The 12,245-nt window shown below is 47.3% G+C and overlaps 1 protein-coding gene and 1 non-coding gene across 4 annotated transcripts in view; both read right to left on the bottom strand.

Moving 5' to 3' along the window:
• Positions 1-8,408: 8,408 nt before the first annotated feature.
• NFX1 (nuclear transcription factor, X-box binding 1) overlaps positions 8,409-12,245 on the bottom strand; it is a 78,112-nt gene continuing 74,275 nt past the window's right edge. For all 3 annotated transcript variants that reach the window (XM_077912284.1, XM_077912282.1, XM_077912283.1), the window contains one exon: positions 8,409-11,279. In XM_077912284.1, the coding sequence (XP_077768410.1) occupies positions 11,207-11,279 (73 nt within the window). In that variant the 3' untranslated portion in view covers positions 8,409-11,206. The remainder of the gene's footprint in view (positions 11,280-12,245) is intronic.
• Positions 9,584-9,654, bottom strand: TRNAS-UGA (transfer RNA serine (anticodon UGA)). Its single transcript has one exon. It is a non-coding gene; the product is annotated as a tRNA-Ser (tRNA).

Raw genomic sequence — 12,245 nt, 5'->3', positions numbered from 1 at the left:
TTTTATTTATTTTATTTATTTATTTATTTATTTATTTATTTATTTATTGGTGTTCAATTTGCCAACATATAGAAAAACACCCAGTGCTCATCCCATCAAGTGCCCCCCTCAGGGCCCGTCACCCAGTCACCATTTTCTTTCTTAATCACGTATTTTAATACCATAGGTATACTTATATCTGTTTATTTTATACAAAATACATTATACAAAAAAGAGTAAGATTTTTTCATCTTCTTCCAAAAATCCATGTTCTCACCCCTGGAGGCAAAATCACCCCTCGCCTTGAAAATGCCTAATGTAGACTGAAAGTAGGTAAGGGGTTTGATTCCTCCTCCTCCTGGTGCCAGAGCTCTCCCACACCAAGAAAATCCAGAGTCAGAAGGAATATGCAAAGAAGGAAGTTCTTTCAAAAGGTACAGAGAGGGGATCCCTGGGTGGCGCAGCTGTTTGGCGCCTGCCTTTGGCCCAGGGCCCGATCCTGAAGACTCGGGATCGAATCCCACGTCGGGCTCCCGGTGCATGGAGCCTGCTTCTCCCTCTGCCTGTGTCTCTACCCCCCTCTCTCTCTCTCTGTGTGTGTGATTATCATAAATAAATTTAAAATTTTAATAAAAAAAAAAGAAAAGGTACAGAGATAGGAAATGGCTTCATGGGATTCAGGTGGACAGGCACAGAGGTTGCTGGAGGTGGGACAGCCAGCATCCTCACTCACTCCGGAATGGAGCAGGAGTTATCCTGCTTTGTGGGACTCAGAGGCAGCATCACCCATGGTTCCTGTCATTGTTTGTGCATTCAGCCTTTCAGCAATTATTGAGTACCTCCTGTGTGCAGGCCCTGCCTGGGCACTGCAGATGTTGAAGAGGGTGAGGCTGAGTCTCTGCCTTCAAGGAGCACAGTCTAATGAGGATAGGTAATCATGGGGAAGGAGCTAAGTGGCAGAGAGGGGGCTGTGGAGTTCAGAGGGGGATCCTAGCCCAGCATGGAGCAGAGGTCAGGGATGGCTTTCCAGAGGTGGAGGCAGAGCGAATAGAGGATAAGGTTGTCTGTTCTGGGGTTGCTTGCTGTACTTTGCAGTTTGAGGAGACCGGGGCAAGGAGGCTGGGCTTTCTTCTGGAGATGGGAACATGGTGACATGAGATTTAGAGCAAGCTTCCCTGAGCTGCAGTGTGCAAGCTGCTGGGAAAGGGGAAGATTGGAGCCTGTGGTGGAGTATGGTGAGAGGCAATAGTCCAGGAGGAGCAGCAGGTGGGGGAAAGAGGATTCACTAGATACCGAGGAGGTAAAGCCTATACGGCTTGGGCTTAAATTGGGAGAAGTGGGTAAGGACTGGCAGGGGTCAGGCTGATTTCAGTTTTTGGCTTGGGCCTGGGGCATTGGAGATATGCCCCCTGAGAATATGCATGGCAGACAAACTGGTTTGGAGAGGAAGATAAGTTATATCATGGATATGTTGAGTTTGAGTTGCCTATGGGACTTGGGGGCAAGAAGTGTGTATCTTGAGCAAGTTACTTAACCTCTCTGGGCTTCCTTTAAATCATTTGTAAAATGGATCTAATACCACCTACCATTTGTGTCGCTGTGGATATTCAATGAAATAAAACAAAACACGTACAACGCTGAGAATAGTGCTTGGCACAGAGTAAGTGCACAATAAACTATTACGTCTTTTATATGGTCTGGAATTCAGAAATGTTGAAGATAGAGATTGGGGAGGTCATGGTTGTGTGGATATCAAAGGAGGGTCAGTGGACAATGTCCTGGGAGCATAGCTGGGAGGTGGGGAGTGGGTACCTGAATGAGGGGCACAAGGTGGGTGATCACGGGGCCTGGAAACAAAGCCAAATGCCCATCAGTATGCCCATCAGTAGGGGAGCAGGTACTTACCTTGCCGTACAGTCACATTCAACAGACCTCTTTAGACTTCTGTCATCCCCATGTCCCTAGGAGATGGCCTTGGAGGTAGGGCAGTCAGTGGGTCTATCCAGAACCTGCTTGCTGTCTACTGCTTTGCCACAGACATGCATTAGGCTCATTGCCTGTAATACCCTGCAGTTTTTGATTCCAGGGTTAGGCTCAGATGAGCCCTGACCATGGTCACACAGTGTTTCTGTGCACAGACCCCTTTCATTTTCTTGGCAGAAGTTGGTTGAAATTCTACAATATGCCAGACACCATTTTGGTGCAGAGGATATAGGCACAAAAAAGAAACTGGAGTTCTTGTTCTCATAGAGCTGACATTCTGTGCAAAACATAGTGTGTTAGTGATACATACTAAGGAGGAAAAGCAGGAGAAAGGGACAGGAAGTGTGTGGGGCTGTAAAGACCAAAGACTTCACTGAGAAGTTGACTTTGAGTACAGATCTGAGGGGGAGAGGGAGTGAACTGTGTGGACACCTGTGAGAGGAGCATGCCAGGCTGGGGGAACAGCCACTGAAGGGCCCTCAGGTGGGAGCATGGAGGACTGCTGCTGGAATGGAAAAATGTAGGGAAGAGTGGAAGAAGGTAAGGTCAGACAAGTAGGTTAAAACTGAGGCCAGGCCCAGAGGAGAGGTAAGACCAAGGCCTGGGGCAGAGGTAAGGGAGGTCTCTGGAAGAGAGGGGCAGGTCTCACTGCAGGCAGGCAGAAGGGAATGAAGTAGAATAGGGTGGGTGGGTGTCATGGTGCCTTGTGGGTCCCTGGCTCTTAGCTCTGCTGTGTGTCTGTGTGTCTGTCTCTCTCTCTCTCATACACACACGGAATCTCTCCTATAACCACTCCCTGGCTGGATCCAGGAGACACATCATTTAGCTCTGGGAGCCAGGTTGGGATACGAGTCATGAAAGTCCTGTCTTTGCTCCCTGGCCTCACAGGCTGGCTGTGTGACCTAGACAGGACCCCTCCCCTCTCTGGGTCTGTTTCCCTACCTGTGCATTGAGGCTTGGATGCGTTGGTGTCTAGGGTAGACCCCAGATGTGACTTCTTCCAGTACTTTGAAGTCTCAAGTCATTACCCCACTTTCCTCCCCTCCACCCTGAGGCTGTGGTTGAAATGGGGACAGGGTACGGCAGGAACATCCCGAGCCTCAGGCCAGGCCACTGCAGGGCTTGCCAGATAAAGGCTAGCTCCTCAGCCTGGTGGTCCTGGCTTTGGGAGGGCCCCTCACTCCCTGTCCTTGCCTGCTCTCCCATTCCCACTCAGAGCCTCCAAGGGAAGGCACTTGCAGGCAGCACTCTGGTCTGGCTAATCTGTCTCTTCCCTCAGGATGAGGTTCTGTAGCCCAGAAAAAGTTGGAAGCAGCCATCTTGTGCCAGGCTGGGGTGCTGATGCCCTCAGTAGGAGGCAGCTATGGTTGCTCAGCTGTGCAGCCTGGCTGTGGCCATGCACTGACCTCTGCTGAACCTAAAGTGGGAAAGAGGTATGACCCAGCTCTCCTGGGTGCCACAGCGTCCATACTGTGGCACCTAAGAGCACAAAGAGGGCAGCCAGGCTGGATGCAAATGCTGGCTCTACCACTCACTAGCTGGATAACTTTAGGTAAGAGGATAATAATAGCTCCCACTTCACAAGGCTGCTGGGATGAGAAAATGAGCTATGCCTGGCATGTGGGCAGTGTATTTGCTGTTACCACTTTACACCCTTTTGTGGTCTTCATATCCTCATGCCCATCTTATATCCAAGAATACTGAGGCCTGGGAAGATTGGCTCCGTAAGGGGTAAACAGTAGGAATTCTAGTCCTTACTAATTTGGTTTTGGCTAGTTTTTTGTTTTGTCTCTAAATTGTGCAATATACCCTATGAACATGCATATGTTATATACAGATATGTTAAAATAATGAAACACTAAAAAAACAAAGACCCCCCCCGCAATTAACAAATAACCCCAAACACCTAAGTGCCCTCCACTGAGCTTTGGCATGTTATCGAACCTCTCTGGTCCTCAGTTTCTTCATCTGTAAAATGGGGATAATGAGGCTCAGAGGGATGAGGTATTTCAGGTTTCAGTTTTGCCATTGGCATTTGCTATGATGAAGCAAGGTGAGGAAGAGTTTGTCAGAGGTTATGGTCTTCGCTTATGTCTGTGCTCAGAGTCAAGGGGATGGGTGGGTGCTGGAGGGGATGCTCTATGCTCTGGGCTCTGTGGGGGGTCTGGATGAGGGCAGCTGGAGGTTCAGAGGCTGGGTCAGGGGCAGAGAGAAGACACACAATTACAAGCCAGGTACACCCAGGTACACAGATGAGGTAAAAAATCTAGGACTGAGCCTTTGAGTCTTCCAGGGACCCAACCAAAGCCACACTGACCGATACCTCAGATGGGGGTGGTCCTGGCTGACAACAGTCCAGCCAGCACCAGCAAGAACGTGTTCCCATCCTCCCCCCAGCACCAGATCCTCCACTTCTATTCTGGCTTCTGGCCCCAGGTCAAGGACATCAGGGAAAAGATGAACTCCTAAGGACTCAGTGCTGGGGCAGGGGAGACTGGAAGGTAGTGGTGTATATACAAGGAAACAGTTTAGAGGTTGAACATGCTGACCTGGAGGTGCCTGTGGGGCATCTGGGGATAGACACAGGCTGGGCTAGAGATAGAGCTCAGAGTGGCATGCAAAGGCTTGCAGATAGATGAGGTGGCCCACGGAGAGATGATGGAGTCCTGGGAACACCTATGTTTACGAGATGGCTAAAGGGGAGAAGGCAGCAAAGGCCCAGGATCCCAAATACTCTGAGGCCCTGACTTGTACCATGGGACTGGTCCCTTCTCTCAGAAGGTTCAGATGGGTCAGGGCAAGCAAGAGAAGCCAAGACTCTCTTAGGCAACCAGGAGGAAAACTCCAGACCCCTACCACACAGGACTTCCCTGTAGCACTGAGTATTCCAGCTTCAACCCTCAACTCTGGCTCTGGAAATGTCTGACTCCTGCCCTGTCTCCTCAGATCCCTGGCCTCTAGATGATGGAGAATGCCCAGGGCACAATCCTTGGACCTCTTCTCTTTCACCCTCCTTCCCAACATATAAATACCATTATATGCCAACAGCTCCCCAAATTAGATCTCCTGTCCAATCCTGTTTCCAGACTTTAGATTCCCATATAAAACCACCCACTGGACAGATTTTCATCCCCAAGCCTGCTCCTCCCACACTCTTTCCTATATCAGTAAATGGCAAATTCAATCTTCTCATTGCTCAGGCCAAAATCTTTGAAGTCATCCCTGACTCCATTCTGTCTCATACTCTATCCACATCCCAGCTGTTAGCAAATCGTATAGGTGTTACCTGCAAAATTATCTAGAAACCAACCACTTCTCATCACCCCACCACCATCACCCAGGTTTGAGCCAGTCACCTCTCTTGGATTACAGAAGTGGTCTTCTGATCATCTCCCAGCCTTTTTGCTATGACTCACCCGTATAGTCTCAATACAGCAGTTAGTGTTCCTTTAAAAAAAAATAAGCCAAATCATTTCATCCCTCTGCCCTAAGCCTTCCAATGGGCTCCAGGTCCCTGCTTCTCTCTCCCTATAGCCGGATGGCTTTACTGTTCTTTCAAAGTACATGGCATGTTTCCACCACTGAGCCTTTGCAATGGCTATTCCCTCTGCCTGGAATGTTCTTCCTTCAGGTATCTGCAGGACTTTTGTTTTCCCCTCTGTGCTTACACTGTTTATATCAACAAACAAAACAGTATTAAAAAACAAATGGAAAGGTGACAATTTTTAAAGATATTGGTTATAAACTCTACTAGAAACTTTTTTTGAGCTTTTTTTGAGGCAAAGTGAAGCACTACCTCACCCCATCCCCAGGCTCCTGGTTTGGGGATACATACTGCCCCCCAGCGGCCATTCTAGGAAAAAAGTCCCATCTTCTGAGGGTTGCTGGTGTACTCTACATTGGGACACAGTATAAACTTCCATCCCATCTATCCTGACCTGCCAGATAATACAGCCCCAGGGACTCCAAGGTACTCTGTGTGAGCTTTCCTTGTTCTGTGTAGTGGAAGACATAGGTTTTGGAGTCGGACCTTATGGAATTTCAGATCCCCTTAATTATTCACTGAGTGATCTAGGTAGGGCAAATGACCTAACTTCAACCTTTAGTTTCCCCACTGCTAAAATGGAGATAAGAATGTACACTTCAGGGGCATCTGAGTGAGTCAATCAGTTGAGCATCCAACTCTTAGTTTTGGCTTAGGTAATGATTTCAGGGTCGTGGGATCAAGCTTTGCATTGGCCTCTGCGCTCAGTGGAGAGTCGGCTTGATATTCTCTCTCCCTCTCCCCTCTCACACTCCCTAAAATCAATGTATCTTAATGCGTATGTATATACATATATATACATACTTCAAGGGTCTTTGAGGAATGAGAGGAGCACAGAGCTTGATGTATATTAAGTGGTCCAAAGCTGTTATCTACTATCAGAAGAGATTCTTGGTGAAGTGTGGGTGCATGAGTACCTTGGACTCTCTCCCCCCCTTGCATCCAACCTGGGGTGACTGAAAGGGAGTTGAATAAAGGCCCCAGCCCTTGCCAGAGCAGCTTTGCAACTGCTTTGTTCCTTCCCCCAAGTGAGCTATGCTGTGAGACAGTCCTGGGATGAGCTTGAGGCTTGATTGTGCTAAGATGCCGCATTACACTGGGAGAATCTCCCCATCTCTTAGATCCTGTCTACCTACTACCCTTCCCCCCCTTTTTAGATTTTTATTTATTTACTTATTCGAGAGAGAGAGAGAGAGAGAGAGAGAGACAGGCAGAGGGAGAAGCAGGCTCCATGCAGGAAGCCTGACGCGGGACTTGATCCCGGGTCTCCAGGATCATGCCCTGGGCTGAAGGCGGCGCTAAACCGCTGAGCCATCCGGGCTGCCCCTCACTACCCTTCCAATGGCTTGGGACAGACACTTACGTGATAGATGGGGAGATCAATGTCTAGACACTGGAAGCGAACTGCCCAGGATTCAGACTGAGTTGAAGCAGCCAATCAGGCATCCTAGCAGTTTAGCTGAATTATATGCAGCCAGGTCTCCCAGGAGGCTATGCCTTATGAAGAGTGACCACACAAAGCCTGGGGCTGAGAGCAGCCTGGGCCACTGAGAAGGACTCCAGGGGAATTCTGTTTGGAGAAGACAGTAGCCCTTTTCTTGAGGACTCAGACCCCTCCTGGCCTAGAGGCAGTTCTAGGCTGGGAAACCCAAAGCCTAGATTACAGCCTTTGCCTGGCTTACACTGAGTGTGATCCCATGGGGCCTTGTCCCTTCTGGGCTAGGCCTTTGTAGACTAGGGGTTAGGCTAGTTTAGAGCTTTCCCTGGGGATTTGTGAGCTCTAAAAGGCCAGAAGAGATGGTATGGGACATCTGTGCTGAGGCCACATAGGGAGCTCAGGAGGAAGAAACTCCCCAACAGGTATGGCAGGGCATATGAGAGGACTGATAAGGAAGGCAGGTCTGTGAAGGTGACCAGGCATTCCTTCCCATTTTAAAAGTCACACTGGCAGGTTCTCAGAAAGCAAGGTCTCCAGGCTTTCAGGCATGAAGCAAGAAGGCTGACACTATGTGAGGAGCCCCACCCCCAAAACTAAATCACAGGACCGTTTGAAACTTTGAACCTCTCCTACGAGACTGGCATTCTTTCTTCCCCCTCCATGGTCTGTTCTCTGGCCTGTCCAGGACAGGATCCAGAGCTACCTCACAGACTCTGCAATCAGGAGGGCTTGCTTTCATCTCCAAGCCTGAATACAACCTCCCACTGCACTGCAGACTGGCAGGCAGCTCTCTCAAACAAGCCAGAGGGAATTCCAGAGATAAGAACTTGGGTCCCTGTAAAGCTCTGGTCCCATAAAGAATCTCCTGGTGAAGGATAGTAGGGCTGGAAGGGGAAGGGGTGCTGTCACCTGATTTCTCAGTAAGCAATAGTGTGAGGTCTTGGTGCCCATCGGATCCTTCCACAAATGGCTCTCTTTAGTCCATGCTCATGTAGTCTTGCCCAAGGTCACTGCTCAGTGGAGGATCCACCAATCCCATGAGAAGCAGTTTCCCCTTGCTGAGGGGCTCTGGGGTCCCTTCAGTGATCCAAGGGGTGTTAGCTCCCTGCTGAGGCTGAGTAGCCTATCCGATCTCCCGAATCTCTTCCCTTTGCAGCACCAATCTCCATCATCCTTATCTTCTCACTTCAATCATTCCTACAGCTCTTGGCTGGGCTGCTTGCCTCAAAGTTAATCTTCCAATCCCTTCTTCACACTCTGCCTAAGACACTGCTCTAGAACAGGGTGGGCAAACTAAGGTCCTTAACCAAATCCAGCCTGCTGCCTGTTTTTGTATAACCCATGAGCTAAGAATGGTTTTTACATTTTTAAATAGCTGGAAAAAAATGACAATATTTTGTGACATGTAAACTGTGTTAGATTTTGATTTCAAGGTCTATAAAATAAGGTGATCCTAGGACAGAGTCATGCTCATTTGCTTATGTATTATCTGCGGCCACTTTGACATAACAATGGCAGAATTGGGTAGCTGCAACAGAAACTAAGATTCACAAAGCCTTAAAATATTTCCTATCTGGATTTTACAGAAAACATTTGCTGGTAATTCCCACTCTGCATCAAAACCCCAACCATGCCTTACTTTGCTTAGGACCCTCCAGTGGCTCCCTTATGGCTCTCCACAGCTGACTTCTTCTTTTCCACCTCTCAGCCTCACCACTTGTTCTTCTACTTGTCTGCCCATTCTGGACAACTAATCTTTCCTCAACCCCACCACAAACCATATTCCTGGGCTTGTCTTATATGGTTTACCTTTTCTTGGCAAGACTCTCTCCTTCCCCTAATGGCAGTCTACCATCTTAGGACTCAGCCCAAATGTTTCTTCCTGTTTCCCTTCTCCCAACCATGAAAATTAACCCATTCCTACAATACCACAGGAAATTCCTCTTATAGTTCTACTTAGCTTTTAATGACAGACTAATGACCTATTTGTGCCAGATCAACCAATTTCATTATAAATATTTGCTCAGGTGGGGCACCTGGGTGGCTCAGTTAAGTGTCTGCTTTTGGCTTAGGTCACCATCCAAGAATCCTGGGATGGAGGCCCGCATCGGGTTCCCTGCTCAGCAGGGAGCTTGCTGCTCTCTCTCCTTCTGCTATTCCCCCTGCATGTGTTCTCTCTCAAAGAAATAAAATCTTAAAAAAAAAAAAAAAAAAAAAAAAAAATTCATTCAAGTATGTGTTCTCTGCTGGATTACTAACTGAAAGAACAGACTACAGCCTTAGCACAAGGCTGCATGGGGTAGGCACATAAGCATTCACCAGAAGAAATCTGTTTAGCATTCTGTAACTTTACTTGGCTAATATGAAGACGCTTATATGTTTTCCAGATACCAAGTATCTTTTTTTTTTTTTTCTTAAGAGAGGGAGAGGGTAAGGGGGAGTGAGAGAAGTGGGGCGAGGGGCAGAGGAAAAAAATCTTGAGCAATCTCCATGCCCAATGTGGAGCCCAATGAGGGGCTTGATCTCCCAACACTGAGATCAGGATCTGACCCAAAATCAAGAGTCAGATGCTTAACTGACTGAGCTAAAGCTACCCAGGGGCCTCTCTCTCTTTTTTTTTTTTTTTAAAGTAAACTCTATACCCAACATGGGGCTTGAACTCATGATCCTGAGATCAAGTCAGATGCTCTACCAACTGAGCCAGTCAGGTGCCCCTCAAGTATGTAACAGCACCCACAATAGATCAGGTACCTCCCTGTATCTTGTTTAATCCTCACAACCCTGGTAAGGCAGGTGATTTCTCCATTTGACCAAGTGGCAAGTTATGTGGCAGAACTGGCATCTAAAATCAGGTCTCCTGCCTCCTGAATTCTGAGATGTTCTCCATGGGCAGTTCATCCACTGAACCACTGCTTCTAACATGCTCGTGGGCTTCCTGTTGTGTTTGGGGCCACTGACCCTGTACTAAATGGGTCCAGATAGAGGCAGTTTTGTAGTTTTGTCTCCTCCCTCCAGTTGCTTCTTCTTGCTCCTTCCTGTACCTGCTGCCTCTCGAGGTAGATTGCCTGGGTTAGGACCAAAGGGTGACCCTACTCTTTCTCTGAAAAATGGCGGTTTTGTGACATCACTTCTGAAATCTTGTGTTGCTCTGGGGCTTGGGCTTGCTCTGGACAAAGAAGTTATTGGAAGTCCAGCCTCTAAGCTGGAGGAGTGTCAAGGCAGAGAGGGTCAAACTAATGTTAACAGTCAATGTGCCTGCCTTAACAGAGACTCAAGAATGCCTCCAGAGGGTGCTGGAATAAGCCCTGCACTGTCCACATACTTTTGTGAATATTTAAACAGAAGTCCAGAGCTCAGAGACAAGGAGAGCTAATACAGATGCTGCAGGCCTGAGAGAAAGCAACACAGGAAAGGTAAATTCCACTTGAGATTTTTCTCAATCAGAGGGAGAGTTAGGGCTACATTAGTTAATACAGAGGCCATAGTGCAAACCTGGTAGGAGGAGGAACCTGCTCTATGGTATTCTACTACCATGGTTTTTATAGTTAAACTGTCACCAGCCAGGCTCAGTGAGGTCACATGAGCCATGCCCCAAGACTCTAGAAAATGGAATTCTGTAAAGCACTCTCCCTCCTTTCCTAGGTCGAGAACTGATGGCATTAAGAACTCCTAAGAAAAGTTTAGCCAGATAGACCTATGAGAGTTTTTGGCAAAAGACTCAGAAAAGATAGCTAAGTTTAACACAACACATGTGATTCCAGATATGGTACCAATTCAACGTTTCGTATTTTGGACTGAGAGGTTCACTTGTGTCTTTCCAAAGATTGTGATCAGTTTGGATTAATTCAAAAAGGAGGTGCAGCTGATGTTGCAGGCATTTTTAAGAGGAGGATGGGTAACTGGGACAACTGAGGCTATGACTAAGTGCCACTTTCAGGCTAAAATTCTGTTTTGTCCAAATCAAACCCAATGTTCCCCCAGCCCTCTAAGCAATCGCAGTGATGGCAGAGCCTCTGCAAATACATGACTGAATCACTAGTGACCATCTAATTAGAGATCTGGCCATACTGAAACACTTTATACAGACGGAATAGCGGATGAAGGATTTCTGATACACTCATGCTTTGGATGTATCAGTACAAGATAGTATCTGAGGCTGTGTGTGAGTCCACCAGAGAGTTAGGAACAAGCATGATTTATCTGCTGGCAAACGAGTCCCATCACACCTAATCATTCTTTTATCTAAGTGCATCTTGATCTTCTCAGTCCTGGACATCAAAGTAGTCAATTACTGGTTCCTTGGCTATTTTCTGTAAATTACTGCTCACAGGACTCCTGAAAAGCAAACAAAGAATGATCAATCTTTTCTTGTTGGGGGGAAATAGTCTGAGGTCTTCAGAAAGTTAAGGATCAGCTGATTTACCATTTGCAAAAAAGCTTTGATAAGACAGTGGGCCCACATGGGCTTCGAACTGCCGAAATTTGGTGATGTGCACATAGGGGTTCACTATATTAACACTACTGTCTCTACTTTAAAAGTTTTCCACAATAAGGTTTTATAAAAAAATAAAGCAAACGAAGGGGGAAAGAAAAGAGCGTGGCTTAAACAGGCCAAAGATCCCACATGGTTATGTCAAGATGGTATTGGGCATGGCTATGGAATAATGTGTGGAATACCTTTACATTTCCCAAACCACTGCCCATGTGGATATATGTAGCTAGGCTGACTAGAATGCAGGCCACCTGCTCTCCAGGAGCGAAGCAGGGCTGGTCCTGAGCAACTACACTAATCCTTGCCAAGGTTATGCTCAATAGTCAACACCTAGCTGTCCTGGCTGGTCCTACAGAACACTGATTGCTATAGCCATCTTGGTAACCCTGTAAGCAGCTCTTTCCCACCCTCCTAGAGGTTTTGGATAAGAGGTCCTGGTAGGGCTTCTGTGATGAAGGCCAGAACAGCATTAGGGACGCTGCTGGGTTTCAGAGCAACTTTCAGCAATGCTGCCTCAAAAAGAGAGCAAGGGATGGTGTTCCTTTCTTGTTCCTGTCTGAGACTTGCTGCTTGCCAATGTGGTTTTCTTTTCTCTTTAAATCATGAATATATGTTTTTGTTGTAAAAATTATTCAAACCATAGAGAAGTAGACAGGGCAAAACACAAAAATCTCTACCTTCATTGCAACCCTGACCCACTATCCCACTTTCACCTCCAGAATAACTGTTGTGAACCATGTGATGTTCCTAAGTCCTCTGGTGTGACAGATTGAATCCACTTCCCAATGTCATCACCTACAACATGGAAG

The sequence above is a fragment of the Canis aureus genome, chromosome 10 (assembly GCF_053574225.1).
Source record: "Canis aureus isolate CA01 chromosome 10, VMU_Caureus_v.1.0, whole genome shotgun sequence".
Classification (NCBI taxonomy): domain Eukaryota; kingdom Metazoa; phylum Chordata; class Mammalia; order Carnivora; family Canidae; genus Canis; species Canis aureus.
The sequence above is the reverse complement of the archived record's forward strand: the minus strand, read 5'-3'. Positions and strand labels throughout refer to the sequence as shown.